Genomic DNA, 23504 nt, shown 5'->3' with positions numbered 1-23504 from the left:
GTTATGTAACACAAATGAAAATATTTACAGTCAAAATTATGAAAAATGCATAAAATGTCAAGCTATGACACTATGGGAAGTATTACTTTATAGAACTTTTAGAACCAACCACTAATAAGTTTCTTTTACAATTTCATACAGTTCAAATTTTTCAATCTTATTCAAGGTGGCCACTTTTGAAAATGTCAATATTTTGATGTTCAGTTCAAAGTTAACAAAGCTAATGCGAACTCCATTATTAATTTGGTAAATGAAAAGAAACAATGATTATATCATTGCCATTAAAAGGAAGTTGGTACACACCAACTAAAACATGAAAATCATGAACTGTCTGACCCAAAAAGGCCATCATGCATAAACAGCCTGAAACTTAAAACAAAATTTTTATAAAGTTAAAAGTAATAACAGAAAAAAAGATATAAATATGAAAAGAAATGATCCCATTTCTTTCTGGTGATAAGATGAGGGATAGTAAAATGCATCCTTTGAGAAACGTATACACTACTCAAAAATGGACCAAATTATGTACCAGTAATCTCTCTATCCATTTTCAATCTTTTTGCACTTTGTGCCTCTGGCATGCTACTACTACTAACTCGTTGTGATGATGAATCATGTAGGAAAACACAACTAGAACCATTACGACACCCTCTCGTGCTGTTATAATATATGCATGGCTTCATTACTTTTGGTTTCATATCACGTGTTTTATGATTGTTACTGTTATTATTATTATTCGTATTAGTATTCACTAATTCCTGTTTTTCTCCACCATGCTGTTGAATCAGACTTTTGTAATAATTAAGATCCTTCTTTGCTGGAAGGTTTACCTCTGGTGTCGGTGGCGGAGGTGCTGAGAGATTGGAAATGGAAACAGGAATGGGTGCAGGAACATGAACAGGTCCCGCTCTGCTTAGCTGTGGATAACTAGTGCCAAAGGAAGAAGATGGTGCTGAAAATGGGAGATGGGATGGTCGGGGATGGACAGGCAGTGGCGGTGACTGCTCGGATAAAGATATGGCTGGCGGCAATGTGGGTATGGGTGGTGGTTGAGAGATTTGTTGATTAGATGTGGATGGTCCATGACTTGATCCTAGTTTCTCAATTAAAGACGGGTCACTGAGGATTTTAAAGAGCAGGTTAGGGTCGATTAGGTTTACTTGAGTGGTGTTTGACATGGCAGCAGTTAGAGCAGATAATGCAGCACTCATTACATCTGGTTCGATACCAGGAACAATGCTAGGTGGCGGCAGCCCATTGGCTGAGTTAGAAGGCATGGTCGTTGTAGGGGGTGGCATAGAAGATGATGTATCAGGTGGGGTGTCTTCATCTTCAATGGCAGTAATTGGGATAGCGGGAGTATGTTGATCATTGTAATATGGCTCACTCATTGGTGATGCGGGGCTACAAAAAAGTTATAAATTTAATTATTACCAGGAAATACTTTAAAATTTATAATTACATAATGGAAAAAATTATGAATAAACTAACTTTGGAGGAATGGCAGATGGTCGTGGATAAACTGCTTCGAACACTCGCATCTCACGTTGATTTTCAAACTCAATTTCTTTGCTTTCTTCTCCGGCAGCCACTTGCCAAGTGGGATCCAGAACGAACTATATTTAATACAAGATATTAGATGGACATAACTTTTAAAAAAATCGAAGTTATTATAAGTCGAGACGAAACTGGTGCAAAAAAATCTTGAGCATATGCATAGTAACTCTTGCAACTACTTTCATCATATTTAACATACAAGCATAGAAAAGACGCTTGCCAGAAAAAATATACTACACGCAGAAATATACATAATGATATAAAGCACAAGCACATAAGCTTAAGAAAAATGTTTTCAGATATTAGTGTGCACCCATAGCAGTTCGAATGATTGAGGAGACCTAACTAATGGTTTCATGTTGCCTCTCTATTTGCTTCTCTCTCAGATCTAGGCATAAAACATAAGTTAACTACATGTAAAAGCCTGAATTTTTTTAATTATGATTTGTGACTATTCAACTATCCGCACGTAGTTGGAAGTTATAACATGATGCAGATATCTACCACTTAATATGTTCAAAAGGTATGATTCTACAAACTCTGCAGACCAATCGATCTCCTCCCCTTTCTGTATTTTAAACAGCAAAAACTTACATACACACTAATCTGCAACTATGTTGCAAACAAGACTTGGGTATTGCTAGACCAGGAGGCAAGTTGGCAACTGATATCATCTCATAAGCAGCACCTTCAACTTTTGCAAGTGTATTGACGGCAGAGACATACCACTAGCCTGTTATCTACTTGATATCATGTATAATAAGCATGCATTTTAACCAAAAAATTCTTTTTACGCAGAGCCTTTAGAATGGGCACGGCAAGATTAAGGTGCTGATGTGTGTGTGCTCTTGCTTCCTCACTGGTTCAAATTCCTCATTCAATATTTATACCATTCATTCTCCTATCTAAAAGGAATTTTACTTTGATCAATGGCAAATAAGGATAGACAGTGGGCCCGTTTATTTTTTTGGTCATTAAGGGTTGAGTGTATTAAGTGGCTGAATGTATAAGTAATGTCTGTATGTATTAAGTAAAAGATATGTAATTGACAGTTATTTTTGTTTATTAAGTTAAAAAAAAACACATTTAATTTGACTTAATTATTAAGTTAACTATTAAGTTTATTAAGTAAAAGGTAAACGGGGCCTTAGCCTGGCCTAAGAAATGTGTCCTATGACATGCCAACAACATCCAATGGCTCGCATACAGGCTATACAGCAAGTAAGTTTTCTCACTGATCTCCACCATTTATTTTAACACTCGTCTTCTTTCTATTTTTAGGCACATCTTTTGGCATACTTTTACTAGGGAAATGCTATCATTTTTCAACTTTTGAATACATTGGGAGCTTTGGTTGAAATTCGACTTTATATCAAAATGTTCAGAGTCATTAAGCAGCCAATCTGCCATGGATTTAAGTTTTCCTTGTTAAATATTTCACATAAATGTAAAGATATATCCATGAAATATCATAGACAATATGCTCATACATTAAACGGTTAGTTTCATAGTTTGATATTCTTTCGATCTTCTATAGAACATTACTTAACGTAGGATTGTCAGACTTCCCAGTGGCTATGCGTATTAAAGCTTTGAATAGTTTTCCCAAACCATACGAGTATAAAAGAATCACTAAAAATCAACAGAGTATCATTTGGGGTATGCCTTGTTTCATGTATTTAAATTTGCAGTTTGAGTGCTCTTGTAACCCTGAAATCACCTGATACTACATACATGATGCAGCTTTCCTAAGCATTTCCCCTTACATTTATGGACTTCACAGAATCACAGCACATTATGTTTTTTTTCCTACCAGCACATTATACTTCAATACATAATTAATTTAAGCCGCTATTGTATCACTAACTTGAATGATAATCTAGATAGATTATTTTTCCTTTCCGGGCTTGACGAACCTTTTTTCCCCGTCAACATTAGAAACTAACCATTTTTATGTAAACCCCAGCCATGAAAACATGCATAATATAATGGAGTTCTCGGGACGATATATATATATGGCTAACAGATTGCTAATTATTTTTATTTTGTAATAAATGTTTCAAGTAAAAACTGCATGCAAACTGTTATGTCAAATATAAATAAATGTTGCTGTTTCAGTACACAAAACAACTAATGATTTTCAATTTACATTATTCTTCTTCATCCAGCATTTATAATCAGTTATGAGTTTTGTCATATTTCATTTAAAATATCTATAGTTCTATACTTCAAAAACTGCACTAGAGCATAAAGGTTTGTAGAATTGCAGTCATCTCAATTCTCAGATATGAACACTTTGGACTATACCATTTAGGGTTTAATATGGCACTTCAAACCATGGAATGATGGAATGCAAGCCAATCAACACAAAACTTACTTCCATAAATGCATTATCTAATAAAGTAAAATTTATTTTATTCTTAGTTTGCAACTTGACTCCATTGGTTGTCAACCATATAACCATTTAAATGAGAGATAAGAACCCAAAACTTGTAGAAGATAACTTACTCGGGAAGGACATTTCCACTGGACAATGGGTATTTGAGACAATTTATTCTGCAATGTGTTTGCAGGTTGAAGTCCTTCAAATCCAGGAGGCAAATTGTCATCAGAACCTGCTCCTGATTGCCATGGCCAAGATTCCTTTGCCTGCAGATGATCTTGTCCGACCAGACCTACTTGGGAAGGAGATTCATCCGATAAAAAAAGCTTTACCTATCATAAACAGTAGGGTTAGTAGATTAAATAGCAAGCGTAAGCCCTTTTACCAAGAATAGGTTTGCATTCATCTCCCATTCAGACAGTTAGAGCAATTACAAGACTATTGCTAAAATATTATTTTTCTTTATACAAAAGCTCACACATGTATAAACAATTTTCCATTTAAAAATGATGACCATGCTGCCACCAAATGCACCACATTCAAGTTTCATGTATGTGTTTGTGTGCAGAATGTATCACAAAATGGCCAGGCTTGGTTGCCTGGCTTTGTATGCTAGATTAAAATTTCATGCAAGACCCAATTCCCAGAAAATAACTCCTTTACCCAAGATTTGCGTTGATTTCTTAATAAAGCTTTGCTTGACTACAAAAAAAGTCAGATTTTTCCAAACACACAAACATCTAACTACCGGACTCTAAACACGATATTCTATAGCTCATTTTTATATAAGTATTTATTTGATTCTGATTTCACATCTCACAACCCAAAACCCATAAATACATAATCCTTCCCATAAGACAGACAATTAAGAATGTTCCTAACTCCTTTGCTGCTGTGAAACTAAATCACCAAACAACCCATCATTTATATTAAGTTTCTACTGAACCGCTTTCTAAGTGTTTTAGTAACTGCCAATATATAATCCAAGTTGGTTCAATGTTTTCGGTTTAGCTCCTTTTCTTTTTCTTTTTCTTTCCGGCGCTGTTTTATGTCTCAAGCCATACATTGGGTAGTCAGTGCCATAGCATTTACTCTCTCATCAAAGTGCCGTATACAGTATTTTAAAGCATATTGAAGCACTATGACTTGAAAAGGGGGCAAAGTTGACAACTAGAAGGATCATTGAAAAACAATCCCTAGAGAATAAGACATGATTCCACCCCATGACAGATATCCTCTAAGAATTCTCTAACTGCAAGTTTGCATCTGATTCTTCTTTTTTATCGATAGATTTTCTGCACTCCGATATGGAGCCCGGTCGTCCAAAAAACTAAATTGCTTTTTACAAACTTTTACAGATAAATCTTATACTGTTCTTTATCCTTCCTAAAAAAACAGCCAACCTAATATCTTTTACACCCCTCACAATTGCAGTTACTCCTTCATTGCAAAACCATTAGACCTAGTTTTACACTGGAAAGGGCTAAACGAGTAAGCTAGTCATCCACTCGGTATAAACAAGCCACAAAATTAACTTCTAAGAAATCCTTTTTAGAATCTTTACAACACTTCAACCAATAATACTATTATTGTTGATGACTAAAACACAAAACAATACAAGCCTGTCGAATACGTAACAGTTATAAGTCACACACAAAATTCTACTCAAGTATGGGCCAAACAATTTGTAAAAAGCGGATAAAAACACAACGTTATACACTAGCAGTAGCTCAATGACATTCATTTTTAAACGACAAACTTCAAACATTTTTACGATACAAAGATACAATTCACAAAGAATTATCAGCACAATGAAATACAATATACTCGTTTTCGAGCAGTAAAAATCACAGTTTGCAAGTATCTGCATTTACAAAACTGACTTTAAAATTTCAAATTCACCACCAACATTCATTCACATTATTATATCATTTTTATTTGTAAATTCAATTAACCAACTTTATTATTTATTTATATAAAGGTGGTTTCTTTATAATCCAATTTCATAATGCAGTTAACTCTGTTACAGTCCAATAATTTCTTCTTAATTTCTGATTATAATTAATTAATTAATTATTAACTGTTAATTAAAACCAGATATAAATAAACTGATTAGAATCAATATATTGCATGAATAAATTAAATTAAATTAAATCCTTTTTATATACCTGACAAAGATTTAAATCTGAAGCCCATGAAACCCTTTTTGATTTCTGTAATCCACGCATCATTATTTTATATAAATATTAGTTAAAAAAAATAAAAAAAGAAAATTTTTTTGAAAAAAAATGGATATCGTTTTTGATCGGAAAGAAATTTTAGAATCAATTGAAAGCCCTAAATTTTTTTTTTATTTCATATTTTTGTAAAACCCTAAAAAATTAAGTTGATGGTGACGTAATCAGGGCAGTGAATCTGATTAAGATAGATGAGTTTGATTTTAGAGGCGGATTGATGACGACGACTTGCGGCAGATTATGATGGTGATGATGATGATGGCTAGGGCATCAGAAAGAGAGATACAGAATATATAGATATAGATATAGATATACGGTTTATTGTGTGTGTGGGGGGGTCTTTATATATGATGTGAGATACAGGTAACCAAAGAGACAGATTTCGATTCCTAATTCAATCACATATGTCATCCCTTAACTAATTCTCATTTTCTACATCTAGTCCCTTAATTAACATAAAGTGTTTTGGTTGATTATTAATTTATTATTATTAAGACGGTACATGCGCAACGCAGCGGCGATGGCTGCGCTGGCGGTCCGATGGTTTCAGGGACGGGTGGTGATGGTGATGTAAAGATGGTGGTGGTGGTGGAAATATTTATAAAAAAAAAAAAGATACTCACGCAATGCAGCGATGATGTGGTGGTGATGGCAGGGAGGGGTGATGGTGGTGGTGGTAATTGATATAAAATCAATTGATCTAAAGGGGCAATCGATATATTTTAAAAGACAAATGTCTGATAATGTAAATTCGTTCATTAAGTATGGAATTATTATTTCGTATCTCTTTCTTTTTGTAAGTTTTTTTCAACAAGAGTGCATAATCTTTATATAATGGCATTTAGTATAAATGGTTTCGTTGACCGTTAAAGAAAAAAAAAAACTTTTATCACATACATTACAAAAAAAAAAATCATTTGTTCATACTTGGTTATAAAAAGTGTAAAAAAATGTATGAATTTAATCACATATAAAAATGTGTACAAAAATGTGAATATATATCAAAAATTATAATTTTTTCACACTTATAAATATGTAAACAAAATTTTAACACTTATAAGTGTGAACAATTGTAAAAAAAAACTCACACTTAAAAGTGTTAAAATCAATTTGTAACAAATGATTTCTTCACACTTAAGATGTGTGGAAAAAAATAGGTGTTACAAATTAACTTTTACACTCTTAAGTGTGAACAATTAATATATTTTTACACATTTAAAAGTGTGAACTTTTCTTTTCCACATGTATAAATGTGTAAATATTGTATACAAGAAAGATGGGATAACTCGACATGGAAATGGCAGTGGAGGAGAGCGATCAGATACGGAACCGAGCAAGAATAACTCAAATATATGCTTCAAAACCTTCCTAATGGCTTCAGTAACAAAGATGACTACTGGTCCTGGAACTTTGATGGGAAACGTGAATTTTCGGTTGCTCAAATTCGTAAGTATATTGATCACCATAGACTAAATGTCAGGGACAAAGCTACAAGGTGGAACAAACTTATCCCTAGAAAGGTCAACTTATTTACATGGAGACTTCTACGGAATGGTATACCTACTAACGTTAACCTTTTTGGTCGTGGCATAGATGTGATGGTTGTCGGATGCCCTTTATGCTCCAGTGGGATCGACGACGTCTCACACATTTTTCATACATGTTTACTGATGCGTGAATTGAGAAGCAAAATGGGTTTGTGGTTAAACCATAATATCCCGGACCAGGAACCTAAAGACATTCTCAATTGGCTTGACAGTCTTAGGATTACCGGGCTGAGGCGTAAAATTTTTGAGGCAATCATTTTTGTTTGGTGGTGGCATATTTGGAAGGAAAGAAATAATGCTCGGCATAATGATACTCATGAAAACATCAACGACATATTCAATTCAGTTGTGTCATTATCGTTTATTTGGATATCAAGCCGCGATAGGAAACATCATTATGTTTGGTCGGACTGGATCGCTAATCCTTTGGACAATGGTGGTTAGCTTCTTCTTTTTAGAACACGTACAGATGGAGGTCACCATGGGCTTAAGGTTCTGTTGGAGATTAATGGGTTGCTTTTGCTTAGCATTGCTGTTGCTTCTGGATATTTATGATTTTAGGCTCAACTGCTATTATACTACTAGGTTCGGTAATTATTATTCTTGTAATGTTTATGTATGGTTTATTTCTCGGGACATGGTTGGGACTTCATCAAAAACACCACGAGGTGAAAACCGGTGGCTCGGCCCTTGTTGGTTGGGAGTTTTTCTCGTGTCTTTTTGGCACGAGTTTTTTCCACTCATTTTGAAGTTCTTGCAGTTAATGTACCGAGAGGTGTCTAGATAGTTTGTTGCTTGGTTTCTCTTCTAGATTGTAATTGTATTTGTATTTTTCTGTAACTAGCATCTTGTTAGTTTACCTTGTTAATATATATATTTCTTGCCGTTCTAAAAAAATTATGTCTTTCCTTTTTTTAGATCGACAACAAGTTGTCAACACTCCATCGCCAAGCCAATCATCGTCAAGACCACTATCACCAAGGCCCGTTTCCCCCGATGTTGAAATTGTACAAGAAACTCAACCCAAAAACGAAGTCGGCGGTTCAATGCCCAAAAAGAAGCGTTCACACAAAAAGAAAGTCCCCGGCGAAGTAAGGTTGAGAGCACCCTCGGTTCCATGGTCAAAGGAGGAAGAAATGACTTTATGCACGACTTGGCTATCGGTTACCGAAGACCCGGAGGAAGGTATACATTTTTATATATAATTCGGTTATATATATATATATACATATAAAGTAATACGCATTTTTTGTTTTTTAGCCAACTATATGTATATGTATATATAAAATTCGGTTATATATAAAAACTAATACGCATTTTTTTTGTTTTTTTAGCTAACTATCAAAAGGAAAAGACGTATTGGTTGAGGATAACGGATAGTTTGATCACACTCTTAAATAAGCCGAAAGATTATAGTGACACGAAAGGTGTTAGTGAAAAATGGAGGAAGATGCGTCCATTAATTTCAAACTTCAATTCAATCTACACTTGTCTCACCAACGCGAACAATCATCAAAGTGGTGCAAATGATGCGGATGTGATTAAGAGAGCTCTCGCCGAGTATCAAGGGACTTACAAGACTCCTTTCAAGTATTTGGATATTTGGGATAAGATGAGATGGTCGTCGAAGTTTCATTATGTGACCGAGAAAGATGTTAGGGCAACTCGTGGAGAAACAAACACAAAAAGGTCGAAACGTCATCATCCAACGAACAACAAAAAAATTTCGGTCTTTTTTTATTATTATTTGCAAACATGTTTTATGTTTCGTATAAAAAGTTTCGGATACACGTGTGAACTTTGATCTAAATGACTTTACCGAGGATGAGTCGGCGTTCCCGGAGCGCCCGCCCGAGAGAGACGCGGCTAAGAGAGCCGCTCGCGGGGGTCGTTGAGTTTGTCCGACAAGGGAAAAGGGGTGGCTAGGTACTCGGATTGTAACACCCCTATAATTTTAAGATAAATAAATTAACCCCTTTTTATAGTTTTGACTTTAAATTAGTTTCCTAGTATTTTATTTTTGGATATGGGGTTAATTTAGTTGGAACATTAACGGATAGTGGGTAAAAATACCCACAAAAGTTAGTTAAGGGCGTGGCACTCATAGGAAGTGCCAGCCATTTCCTTTTTCCACTTCTCACATTTTCACTCTTGTTCATCATCGTTCCTCCATGCAACTTCATCTCAATTCTTCCAAAATCAAAGACTAATTCTTTCAATCCAAGAATAAAAATCATAATAATAATCATCACCATCAAATAATCTTCATTCAAGAATTGAAAAGTTAGGGTTTGTGGGTATTGTGGTGGTGGCCGAATTTCAAAGAGAAAAGAAAGGAAGAAGAATTTCCATCTTAAGTCTTGCATTAACTTATTGTTTATTGAGGTATTGAATTCCCCTAATTTAGTTTTCATCTTTCTTTTGAAATTAGGGTTCATGGAGTGAACCAATTTGGGGGTTTTTGCTAGAAGATGAATTATGGTTAATTTCTCCCAATTCCTTAGTTAACCTAGTTGTCATTGAGTTATATGATGTGTTTGATTATGAAATTGATAAGTTCAAAGTAATAATTTGAGTTTGTAAGAAAAGATAAAGTTTTGCTAGCTATTGTAATGTGGTTGAAAAAGGTAAGATGAACTACCTAATATAGTTGTTAAAGGTGAAAGTAACTCAATGACAAATGGGTTGGGTTTTGAGTTTGGAAAAGGCTAGTGAATGAGAATTTGGTAATTTTGAGCAACTAGATGAAATGGCCACATGTTGGTGGTAAAATGAGATTTTTAGTAAAATGATAGATAATTGAGATTGATGAGTTAGAAAGATTGAGCTTTGTTAAGTGAGACTTGATTTTAAGCCAACTCAAGAAAATTGAGTTTGGGTGAATAGGAATGCTAGTAAATCGTTAGTTTGGCTAAGTGAGTTAGCCAAGATTGTGAATAAAGTCTTATGTGCATATTGTATTGAATTGATAGGTTGAAAGCTTTGCACTTGTTGTTGCATTGTTGATTGTTGATAGTCGCGGAGGAGGTGAGTATATTTGCATACCTTTATGTATACGTTGGGTCAATTACCATGAGATGTGAATGTTCCAAGCATGGTAATTGATTTGGCGTTTAGCCCATGTGGGGCATAGTGTTTATGAGGCCTAAGATCCTCCAGGGCCTAAAAATCCCGATAGTTAATCATGTTGATGATTGTTTAGCGTATGTGGATCCATGTATGTTTTGTTAGCGCAAAAGTGAGTATGCAAGTGATGATATGACGGTATCATTGGCTACATGCGGTAGTCTTTTGTGTTTTTGCCCTCCTTCGTATGTATAATTGTATGCAAGTTTATTCACTAAGCATTCGCTTACGTTTTAGTTGTTTACCATTTTATAGGTGGTTCCGGAAGAAGGAACTAGGTATTGTTGATTTGAAGTTGTTGACTTGAAGTGTTAGTGACTTGAAGGTATTTGGTCATCCATAGAAGAATGACATTTTGGTTAGAAACCTAGTTAATTCCCTCTCAAACTCTTGGCTCTTGATACATGTGTCTTTCGAATGAGAATGTTGTATATGATGTATTTTAAGTCTTGAAGTCTTGACTATTATGGTGGATTGAAGTATAAATCATTTTGGAGTCAACTTGGTCATTTCGTCACTTTGGGTAAATGCGGGCAAGTGACCCACTTGGTTGTTTAGTGTAAATTTCAATGGTTAAAGTTTCGAATGTAGTAAATATGTTGTAAATTATGTCATGTGAAGGTTTGAAATCAAATTTGATGTGTGATGGAGCTTGTGTTTGAGTTTGGAAAAGGTTGCAAATTGAGTTAATAGTCAGATTTGATGTTTTGTGTGTGCAGTAAGAGTACAGACGCAGACACGACTGACCGTGCTCAGGGTCTGCAGTATTTCCTCTTGGTGTTCAGTTTCTGAGAGCACGGACGCAAAGCACGGTCGACCGTGCTTGCGGCCGCAGTTTCTCTGTCTTCGAGCAAAATTTTTCCGAGCTTCATCCGATGTTTTCAAGGTCTGAAACTTATAGAATATGTTTATTATAACATATTAAGGTGTTCTAATTTGTTAGATTTTGAATTTGAACATTTTGAGTTTTTCACCTTATTTTGTCTAAAAATTTTCTAAGTATTGATTGGTAAAATAAAGTCGACTTGTAAAAAAAAATAAAAAATAAAAAAATGGTCGAGTCGAGTTGAGTTCTTTCACGGATACATTTGATAATCTCTCGATGAAGTTGAATGGGTTGTTTGAGGCGATTAGGTAGCGGATCAATATGGGCAAGCAAGAGATGGAGATTGGACAAAAGAAGCTTCAATCAAAGAATACCCAAATCAAGCTAGCGGAGTTGAAAGTGTTGAGCACCGACTACAATCATCTTGGTGAACCCGATAGATCAATCGTGGAGAAGGCGAAAGAAGAACTTAGGGAGAAGTATGGTGATATGTAGTTAATTTGTGTGTTTGACTTTATTATGTTTAATTTGGTTTGTTTAAGTTGTTTAAGTATGGACTTTATTTATAAATTACGTAGGATATTTTAATTATGGATGTGTTTTACGTAATATATATATATATATATATAGGGGAAAGTGAGGGTGGTGCTGTTCAGCACCTAGCTTAAGTGAAATACTACCTAAAAAGACGTCGTTTCATATTAAAAAAAAAATAATAATAAAATTTCCACCCGCTTTATTGTTTTGCCTCTTCTTCCATTTTCTCAGTTCTCATTGAATCCACATGTACTCTTCAAACTCATTCTCTTAATCCATAATTTTTCTCCATCTTCTTCTAATCTTCTCCCATCATTGACCTCTCTTAATCATCTTTTTCAATCTGTAGGTTGATTATATTGAAAAGATACCAGGTAACTTTTTTATATAATGACATTGACATTATTTTTAATTAAAGCTTGATTCATCGTTGAAATGTTAATTGAACATATAGTTGTGATTGTTTGATGAGATTTCTATATTATGGGATGGAGAAATCTTTACATGAGTGTTTTCTAATTTATTTTTACATGCACATCAAGTGCTCGATTAAATGTCTGAGTGAAATTTTTTTTTATAATTAATTGCTATGTACTTGGCAGACCCCATTGTTGGATGAGATCAATGAAGTTAATGACGATGGCAAAGAAGATGGACATGAATGAGCAATAGAAAGAGGCATTAGTTCGGCTGAATTTCAAGACATTATTAGTTAACTAGCCCAACTTAGCAATGTAATAAACACTTATGTACTTCAATTTTTTCAATAATAGAGATTATTCATTACTTTTTGCCTATAAAACACTCTGTCAAGACACACTTTGTACAACTTGGATATATAAGCAAATCAGCTCATCGAAAATTTGGACTACAATTAATCATCATAACAACTTAATCATTAACAAAAAAAAAAGAAACTTGGTTGTTTCATTTGAACAAAAGACTAGTACATAAATAACATGGTAGCTTTAGCAAATATAGTTACACAACTGGTTACATAACAAAAGCTAACTTAGATATCAAAAGCTAACATCTTGAAGTCTATGTAGACCAATGGACTTGTAAACAAACTGCACCATTCTAACTTGAAAATCATGACTCGAACGTTGTTCCATTCCTCACTGACCGTCTTAATTTCTTGTTTGCTAAAGTATATGCGAAGTATCATCCACCTGGTAAAAAAATCTAAGCGCATTGGATTAACTACATGAATAATAAATGGGTGAAAAAAATTTTAGTTATAACATTACCTTCTTTTGTGGACACCCAGTACGGTAGTGACCAAATTTCTTACAATTAGAACACTGTTTTTTCTTTTTGGGTGCCTCTAGGGATGACTTGATTCTGTTAGCAGCTTTCAGACTACCTTTAGTAGTAATGACCAGAGGATCCCGAACAGACATTTGGGGCATCATATCCGCTTGCGAAGTTACCACATTGGAATCTCGTGATCCTTTTTTTTGACTCAGTATGCTTAACTCGAATCATCTGCTCTTCTAAAAACTTCACCAAGATATCCTCTAGCTTCTTAATCTCAGTAGGAGAGTCTTTTGCTTGTTCAATTGCTTTGGTAAATTTTGACTGGAGACACCACAAAGTTAAGGAACTAACGACATCTTCACTTTGTATATCTTGAAGTTCCACCTGATTCACTTTGTACCTTGGGTCAAGTGTCCACCTAGGTAGAATATAATGATCTGGAAGGGATTCAACATTCTTCATCTTCATCACATATAAAATATGCTTGCATAATATCCCGTATGTTTCAAATTTAGCACATGAGCACGTAACATCTAGCTTATCTGAGAGGCAAAAATTTACATTTCTCCAATATCTTTTCTCCACATCCACTTCTCCAACCTTATATTGGATCTCTCCACATCCACTTGTCCAACCTTATATTGGATCCACTTAAATTATTCGTAGCTTCTATCCATTCTTTTTGAAAAACCTTAAACATCTTTATAGTATAACGCTCACCGGCTTTAGCTTTAATTGGATTAACAGAGTAAAGAGATGGCTTTGTATTAACTGTCTTGAAGTCTGCATCTTCCTCAGCCTTCCTTCGAGCTTCAACAGCTTTATCAAACTGGAAAATATAAAATAAATACTTGAAAATTTTAGGGTTTTATGTCACACCCCACCTTAGGCGGAATCGTAGGATATGACAAAAAGATATAACAATAGCACATGGACTTTATAATAGAGTCAGACTAAATGAAATTCAAATAAATGTAAATTCCACAAGCGGAAAGTCTAGGCAACACGCCTCAAATATCAAAAGAAGTAACAATTGCAATTAGTGTTCAATGTTTCACATGCAATCTAGGAGTCCATGAAAGATCTCTTTATTGGTCTTCCTAAAGTCCATAAGCTCAATCCTCCTAAGTATTGTTATTACCTGAAAATGAATGCTCGAAATGTCAACATAACGTTGGTGAGTTCGTAGGTTTAAAGGAATACAAATGAGTTTGATGTGCATGATATATCAAGTTTTGGACAATAGTGTAAATATAAACATGTAGTAGCGTACTAAATACTGATCAATGTCATCATAGTTATCCAACAACACAAGCCCCATCACTTCTGTTAACAACTCAATCATGCTTTAAATACCAACAACTACCAGCTGGAGTATAAAGTTGGTCGATAGTTTTCCAATAGTCTTCAATAGATATCAAAAGACATCTATTGCATCAAAGAAATCAATACAAGCAAGCTAGCATACACATTTCATAATTACACGTATTTGTCCATGAAAACAAACAAGTTTTGACACAGCTAGTAAAGAAATGAAAAGTGTTTTGAGCATCATTTCTCCCAAAGAAATAATATAAAAAGGGGCCACGAAACTCACCTCAACAAGCAAGCAGTTATGCAAGTCCAACAAGATCTCTAAAATCTACACAACATATATATATAAACAAGCTACAATTATGGACATGGTCAAGAACCATTCATTGTAACCCGTATTTGATGAAATACACATATGGCTACTTTCAAAATATTCACAACTGATTTGTCATATATTATTAAGTTACAAGTCACATAACTTAATATATAATATTTGTTTTAATGATTTAAGATTAAATTCTACAAGTTCATATTAACTGAAATTTTGGTAACTTTATCTATTTTTTATTAGGATGAAACGAACGATTCAAGATTCCAAATCTTAACTACTGTTACCTTAGAGTGTTATATACTTACATGAATTTTTACATAATTTATTTGGCACGTTAACTATTTTTAAAATTCAATGATTACAGACTAGTCAGAAAAATCACTGTTTGCGCACAGAAAAGTTTTATAAAAGTTAAGGGCCTTCGAAGCTTCAAAAAATCCAATTTTTTTACTGTACAATCTTAACATCTCAAAAACGTTTCTGGAGAAAAATAATTTTCCAGTTCATAAAATCGACCAAGATATGACTATTTGAAGTCGACCAAAATCTGTTCGGAAAACTCAGCTTTGCGCAGTTTTGTTATAAAATTCGTTTGACAACCTTAAACTTCATATTTTGACACGAAAGCACTTCCACCAGAAAGTAGACTTCCTGAAATTAATTTTAGACACCAAAAACGTGACTTAACCATCTTCCATGACCAAGATACGACCTCTTAAAGTTAACAAACTGAATCTGTCCAGATTCTGAAATAACTCAAACTTACTGTTTTAAAGACTACTACAATTAAATACTTATATAAAAACTTTCAAATCCTTCCAACACCTATTTACATCTGTTATTATGATTTTCATGCCCTCATAATTGTATTTCTTTAATTACATTAATTATTATGCTACAATAAATACGTAAACTTTTAACATTAATATGATTTATACTTCAAGCTTTTGATTTAACCTTAAAAAAAATCCTTTCATTCATTATTATAAATTTGCCATAATATATATTCATCAAATAGATTACTTATAAATAAAGATTAATAAATAAAAAGACTAATATATATGAAAAGAGAAGACAAGTGATTTTACCCCAAGATTGATGATCTTCTTCTTAGATACCTTGAAAAAAAGAATAGAATATAATCTTTAAGAATTTATTATTAATTGTAATTTAAATCAAGATTCAATAGAATTATAATTAAACTTACCAAAGTTTGCTTTGACAATGAGATGATTAATAATAATAAAAAAAAATATTTGATGTTGTGATGTTTTGTTGGTTGGTTGACAAAAGAGAAAAAAGAATCAAAAAGAGTTTTGGTTTTTTTTTATTTATTTATTTAGGGTATAGTTATTATATATATATAGAGATAAGTGTTTTATTTAGTTTATGATTAGACTTAATGCATCATAAGAATTCTAATAGAATTAAAATTCCTTGCTCACCGTAAATTGTTGTAATATATATATATGACCGAAATTTTTTTACTAAACATATGATATTTTACTATTACTATTACCATCTTACTACTTAGACTGATTATATATTATTTTTATAATTATTGATTTTGTTCACCACTAAATAGCGTATACTAATTTATCAATGTCTAGAAATAAATATGACTGACAACTACAAGTCTAGAAATTACGGGGATAGTTATAGTCATCTACGTTTAGGAAGATCAAATATCTCAATCCTAAACTATTGAAATTCAAGTAATAGAAATCCCATATTGGAAATGATCACCACATTTCTATGCTTGTTATACTATATAGGCATATTGACTAGTCAAGAAATTTGGAATGTAAATTAGAGACTATAATAAATTACTAGTTTTGATGACGGATGTCACATTTTATTATTTAAAATTATTAGATAGAACGAGATATATACTAACCTCTTCAATATAGATTTATCACTCAAGGAGAAATGGAGGAAACAAGCTACTCAACAGGATAAAGAGGAAGAAACATGAAGATTTGGGGGTAACGATTGGAGAGGGAGTCTGATTTTGAGGGAAGTTTATTTTTGAGAAGTGTGTTTTTGGAGGTCAAAGGTCACGCGGGTTGAATTTTATTTATTTTTTTAATATGAAACGACGTCGTTTTAGGTAGTATTTCACCTAAGCTAGGTGCTGAACAGCACCACCCTCACTTTCCCCATATATATATATATATATATATATATATATAGGGGACCCTTACTTTGAGAACCCATTTTTTTTTGTAAGAACCATGAGAACTCCTAAATTTTATATTAGATCATATGTTTTTTTGTTCATTTACATGTGAAACGTTATAAAAATATATGTTGCAGAATAAATTTTTTTTTCAAAACCTTATATATAGTCGTTTGTCACATGTGAACAGAAAATGTCAACAAATTTATTCACAAGTTCATAAAATGCTACTTTGAAGGTTTTTTCAAAAAATTTCTTTTACGACATACATTTTTATATCATTTCACATGTGAATGAACAAAAAACACATATGAACAAATATATAATTTAAGAGTTCTCATGGTTCTTTAAAAAAATGGTTTTCAAAATAAGAAAACTCTCTCTCTCTCTATATATATATATATATATATTAGTTTTGGAGTAAAAAAGGATAAAATAAGACGTAAAAAGTTTTTTTTAAAAAAAAATGGTGGGAGAATCATGGATGCCACATGTTCAAAGTCCCCCACCCTCAAGAGTTGTCTCACTCCACCATTTTTCTAACAAAACCTTCTTACTTACGTGGCGCCACATGATGGAAGTTCCCCACCCCAAAAGTTACTCCACTCCTTTTAGCCTTAGTAGTGCAACTACACGACTTCATTCATATTGTTGTCGTGACAACAAGGTGATTTTTTTATATATTTTTTTTCGTTCATGTGATGATTGAGATGTGAGAGCTGTTACACCGTGTTGTAGTTGTATAGATCATTTGTCCATTAGATTACACTTATTTATATAAATAAAGCATTGGAATTTGCTCTTGTTATTTTTATTGTCATGCGATTATATATGAGAACATCTAAAGTATTCATCATCGCCATACTTTACTTCATGCCACATTATACTTTGAAGTGTCAGAACCACGTTAGTGTGACCGTTACTGATCATGTATCATTCCTGATATGATAATTGACGATAACTGAAATCCCTATGTCTAAGTAAATATATGATGGGCGTATTTACTCTTAGAGACGTAGTATAGGGTTTCCCATTAGGTGATTGTAACTAAGAGGACTAATGGTACACACATTAAACACCAGAAGGGTTGAATGTGTAAATACTAAAGGATTGAATGTGTAATTACTCTCATTATAAATAGAGGGTAATTAACCCTAAGTTAAAGTTAATCCCTAAACACATAATAAACCCTAAAATTTGTGTGGGTATTCCTCTCAAATTCGTGCATCATGTTCCAGCCGAATTACTCATCCCATTATTACTCAATCACCTTGTTATGGGAATCCGAAATCAATAGCAATTATGCTTTAATGTTCTTACAGGTTCCACAAGACGATTGGGGATGTTTTATCACTCGAATCGAATCATGTTTATTCCAACATGAAGCTCAATATACTCATCTCCTACTCCACTCATAAAAGATACTTTGAATCCATATATGTGAGACCTTTTTCTATGTCGCACCTTTATATGTTGAGTATGACTAGCACGATACCAGCGTGATCCGGTGATGGCCTTGGCAGTAACGGTGTGATGCTTGAGCGACTGTTGGTGGTGGAGCGGCGTTGAGATGTGTATATAATCTATACTATATTATAAAAAGAATAGTCCTTTTTATTTTTGGTAATGTCGAAAATATGTAATATTTTCATTTAACACCTCTTAAAATACTTTCACATACACTACCTTCTTAACATTAATGATTAAATTACACTATCAATCCTTTATGTTTTAAAATATGTCCATCAACCCTTTACATCAATTATATACACAACTCAACGTCGTTCCATCACCAACCGTCGCCCAGCCACCACACCGTCGCCGCCACGAATACCGCCGCATCGTGCGGGTACCGTGCTAGTTGATGTTAAAAGTTAATGGACATATTTTAAAAGACAAAGAATTGATAGTGTAATTTAATCATTAATGTTAAAGAGGTAGTGTATGTGAAAATATTTTAAAGGATCCTAAATGAAAATATTACATATTTTTAATATTATCAAAAATAATTTTAAAAAAAACTATTTTTGTATTTGTTGAGTATGATATGGTCATCTCAAACTAAACTTGAAGTCCTTTTCATAGTAAAAGCTCAAACAACCTATCAAAATAGACAAACATAAATGCATTAATATTGTTAAATATTAATTTAAAAATTATTCTAAAACCCTTCAAATATTACTCGTATGTGTTGATTTCACTAATTATCTTTTGATTTCCCTGAATGTTATTAAATGATTTTTAAGTTAATGATTTAAAAGTATTGATCGATTTGTATATTATTTTCTTAGCTATATACCACTAAATAATGTCATATTATTATATAATACTTGAAAACACGTTTGATAATATACCACTAAAAAATAATATCAAGACTAATAGATTTGTTTTCCTTTTTATTTTTTTTTATTCTCTCTTTTATTGGTTCACATTTATATTTATTCAACTCTATAAAACAAACTGTCCCTTCCCTCTTTAAGTAATTAAGATTTTGAGATGACCATATTACCCCTCTTCTTTATTCACTAATTTAAACATCTTCACCTATTTTACTTATAATAACCTTAATGAAATAAATTACAACATAGATCCTCCAATTTTTAAAGAATCATATTAACTCATCTCACATTAATTAATTTACATTCATCACCACCGTCACCGCCGAACATCGCCGCCACTACTATCGTCGTTGCCACACCTTCGTCATTATCACCATCACCACCGCATTGCACGAACATCCTTCTAATAAACTTGTAAAGTTTGTTTGTATATATATCAATCTTAGAATTTCTCAAAGGATAAACATTAACTTACACTCTCATTGTCACATACATATAGCCATAAATAGATAATCAAAAATATCTAATCACTAATTTAAGTCAATTATTCCCTAATATGAATGGATCAAATGTAAATAAAAAAAAATTAAATACAAATAAAAACATCTTACACAAGTATTAAAAATTCAACCGACATATCACAAGATCTCTCCTTTCTACTTGACTTAATTAACTCAACTAAAATGTCTTGTTTTCCCTATACTTCACCTGCTCACTCTTACTCCATCATCCTCATTTTCTAAATCTTGAAAAACCATGGGCTCAGTTTCTTTAAAAATTGGTGATGGCACTGCAAGGTTCAAAAAAGCCACTTTTTGTTCATCAGCTGTACATATTCTTATGTTATTTTCAGTCATAACAACAAATCTATTTGCTTTATATGCATTTACATACTCCCCAAAACATCATCATCATCAGATTCACTTTCTCACACACCATCACACACACAAAAACATATCTTTAATATCTGAACAAGTTTCTTTAATCTTGAGAGAGATTGATTCTTCACAAAAGAAACTTGCCCAGATGGAAAAACAGCTTCTTGGTTATGAAAGTTTGGATCTTGGCACACCCCATATAGCAAATGAGCTTAAATTGTTTCTTGAAAAAAATCAGCTTCCTTTAGGTAAAGATTCTAGAACTGGGATCACTGAAATGGTTTCATCAGTTGGGCATTCTTGTCATAAGTCTATAGATGTTTTGTATACATATATGAATTATAAACCAAATGGGGTTTGTCCTGATGATTGGAGTGTTGGTCAAAAGTTGGTTTTGAATGGGTGTGAGCCTTTGCCTAGAAGAAGATGTTTAAGTAAAATAGTGCCTAAAGTTGGTCTTTATGATTTCCCTAATTCACTTTGGAAAAATGTGAGTGAAAAGATTTATAGTTGGAGTGGTATTGGATGTAAGAATTTGAAGTGTTTAAATAGTAAAAAGTTAAATAGAGATTGTGCTGGTTGTTTTGATTTAAGTAAAAATGGTAATGAGATGGCAAGATTTGTTAAGTCAAAAGGTAAAAATGATTTCTTGCTTGATGATGTTTTGAGTTTAGGAAGTGGTGGGATTAGGATTGGTTTCGATATTGGTGGTGGATCGGGTACTTTTGGTGCGAGAATGGCCGAAAAAAATGTGACTATAGTTACTGCTAGTTTGAATGTAGATGCCCCGTTTAATGAGTTTATAGCTGCTAGAGGTTTGTTTCCTTTGTATTTAAGTTTAGATCATAGGTTTCCATTTTATGATAATGTTTTCGATATAATTCATGTTGGGAATGGGCTAGATATTGGTGGGAGAGGTGAAAAGCTTGAATTTTTAATGTTTGATATTGATCGGGTCATTCGGGCTGGTGGGTTGTTTTGGTTGGATAATTTTCTTTGTTCGAATGATGAGAAGAGAAAGAATTTGACTCGTTTGATAGAACGATTTGGGTACAAGAAATTGAAATGGGTTGTTGGTGAGAAGATTAATGGTTCAGGCAACTCTGAGGTTTACTTGTCTGCTGTTCTTCAGAAGCCGGTGAGAGCTTGAAGGTTGTTTCAACTACGGGGTAAGAGTTTAGTGTTGGTAGTGGTTTTAAGATATTATATATTGTTAAATTTTGATTATATTTGATGGTTACATAAATTAAATTCCTTTTAGAATGCGAAATAAGTGAAATGAAGAATGCTTGTTCGTACACTTGATAGGATGAAACTTGGTTCAGATATTCGCTTTGTATTCTAGAATTCTCTGTCAATTACCCAAGTTTAATAGCAAGTTAGATTCATGAACTTCTGTATATCTTATTGTTGATTTAAAAGTTTTTGTCTTTGAAATCCATTATTTAGGAGTTTTGATGTCAGTATATGGGCTTGAGTCTTTTTTTAGAGCGCAACTTAGAACTTGTTTGGAAACCTCTAGCATGTTACGGTGCAGCCGTGCAGGTCACCTCCTATTTAGCACTGCAGGATGTAACTTGCTTTAGAATTACGCTTTGTATGCAATAGTTGCTGACATCTTAACCAAATTTAACAAAGACTTAGATTCTTGAGCTTTTGTGGATCTTCTTGTCGAGTGTCGCCGTGTCGGCGAGAATGAATATCCTAGTTTGTTTAATATGTTGCCTTTTAGTGGTTAGTTAAGTACGTAGTACCCATGATCATCATTACATAAAATATATGCTAACTAACAATTAGTATCACAGTCGATAGTATTGTAGAGTATAGTGACCTTATGGGCATTTGGCATGTTCGACCACTGGAATTTACTGAACTTTTAAGTATTTTAGATGCATGAGACTTGTGGAAAGGTGTCACTTTATTGATAGGAGTTGTAAGTCTTACAAAATTTTATCTGCATAAGTTCTATGATTCTATGAAGAGATTGCCTTGGATGTTTTAGACCATTAAAATAAATGGTCAAGGAACCAAGATCTTTTGTTTGAGACCCTAGCTGAGATTTAAGCTAACCAATTTGAGAAAGATCATTTCATGTGTGATGTCAGATCATTCACATAAAACTTAACAGCAATAGAAGAACTTGAATTCTTAGCAAATAGCAGAAGTAGCATATACGAAGAACCAATCTGAGCAATATTTTAGAACACACGTTGAATCAAGTAGACACAAGCTAACAACACATCAATTTTTTTTAGACCATATGTTGAACTTGATTATATTTTATTTTTTTTAAAAAAGGTTTTAGTTCATTTAATGCTAGTGATCTTTATATAAGCATGCATTGAGTAATTATATTGATGCAAGTTGATCGGTTGAGTCCTTTTACATAATATAAGACTCGGTTTGGAAACCGCTAACGTGCTAAGAAGCCATGGTCCACTAAGGTCAAACATTCATTTTGTCTTGGCATATAGACAATACTTGTTCATATACACCATAACTCCATGACATATAACTTGCTTCAGAAATACGCGTCTTTACCTTTCTTTAGAAAGCCTTTTGGTTGATTGCCAACTCAATTTGTGTTAGCTAGAAGCACGTTGCTTTTTGGTTCTACACCAAGTTAGAATTTTGAACTTTGTTGATGAGATTGGCTGCACTATTTGGTTATGCTGACCTGACTTTAAGCTATGATGTTTTAGTGGTTAATTCTGTACTCAAATTATCACGGTTACATATTTACTTGAGTTTAGCATCAAGGATCGTAATATTTTGACGTATAGTTGACCTTTTGGGCTTCTGATATGTCCAGCAGTTGGTTTCTACAGAGCTTTGTAGTTTTTTGATGCCCACTGCTTACACAAACACGCCACTGTATTGACAGGGATCGTAGTTAGTAGTTAAAAAGCTCCTATCTATATTAAATATTGCTAACTTAATAAGTACAAAATCGGCAGAATATCTTTGAGGAGATTGCAGGTCTATTTTAG

General features: G+C 33.3%; 2 protein-coding genes across 2 annotated transcripts; one reads left to right on the top strand and one right to left on the bottom strand.

Annotated features, from left to right (window-relative positions):
* Positions 1-364: 364 nt before the first annotated feature.
* LOC122611060 (zinc finger CCCH domain-containing protein 6) lies at positions 365-6486 on the bottom strand. The gene is made up of 4 exons (XM_043784019.1): positions 6109-6486; positions 4066-4272; positions 1492-1616; positions 365-1404 (listed from the first exon to the last, which is right to left on the bottom strand). The coding sequence occupies exons 1-4, from the start codon at positions 6169-6171 to the stop codon at positions 522-524; spliced, it is 1278 nt and encodes a 425-aa protein (XP_043639954.1). The 5' UTR covers positions 6172-6486; the 3' UTR covers positions 365-521.
* Positions 6487-20322: 13836 nt separating this feature from the next.
* LOC122579309 (probable methyltransferase At1g29790) lies at positions 20323-21951 on the top strand. Its single transcript, XM_043751463.1, has one exon. The coding sequence runs from the start codon at positions 20393-20395 to the stop codon at positions 21662-21664; it is 1272 nt and encodes a 423-aa protein (XP_043607398.1). The 5' UTR covers positions 20323-20392; the 3' UTR covers positions 21665-21951.
* The last annotated feature ends 1553 nt before the right edge of the window (positions 21952-23504 follow it).

The sequence above is a fragment of the Erigeron canadensis genome, chromosome 1 (assembly GCF_010389155.1).
Source record: "Erigeron canadensis isolate Cc75 chromosome 1, C_canadensis_v1, whole genome shotgun sequence".
Classification (NCBI taxonomy): domain Eukaryota; kingdom Viridiplantae; phylum Streptophyta; class Magnoliopsida; order Asterales; family Asteraceae; genus Erigeron; species Erigeron canadensis.
This window is presented reverse-complemented; position numbering and strand designations above follow the sequence as displayed.

Bases quoted from the DNA above. Each gene is read 5' to 3' on its own strand.
- LOC122611060 (XM_043784019.1), bottom strand. From the start codon at position 6,171: ATGATGCGTGGATTACAGAAATCAAAAAGGGTTTCATGGGCTTCAGAT. The intron at 1,617-4,065 runs GTAAGTTATCTT...TATTAAATATAG, and splicing joins AGTGGAAATGTCCTTCCCGA to TTCGTTCTGGATCCCACTTG. The intron at 1,405-1,491 runs GTTAGTTTATTC...ACTTTTTTGTAG, and splicing joins CCATCTGCCATTCCTCCAAA to CCCCGCATCACCAATGAGTG.
- LOC122579309 (XM_043751463.1), top strand. From the start codon at position 20,393: ATGGGCTCAGTTTCTTTAAAAATTGGTGATGGCACTGCAAGGTTCAAA.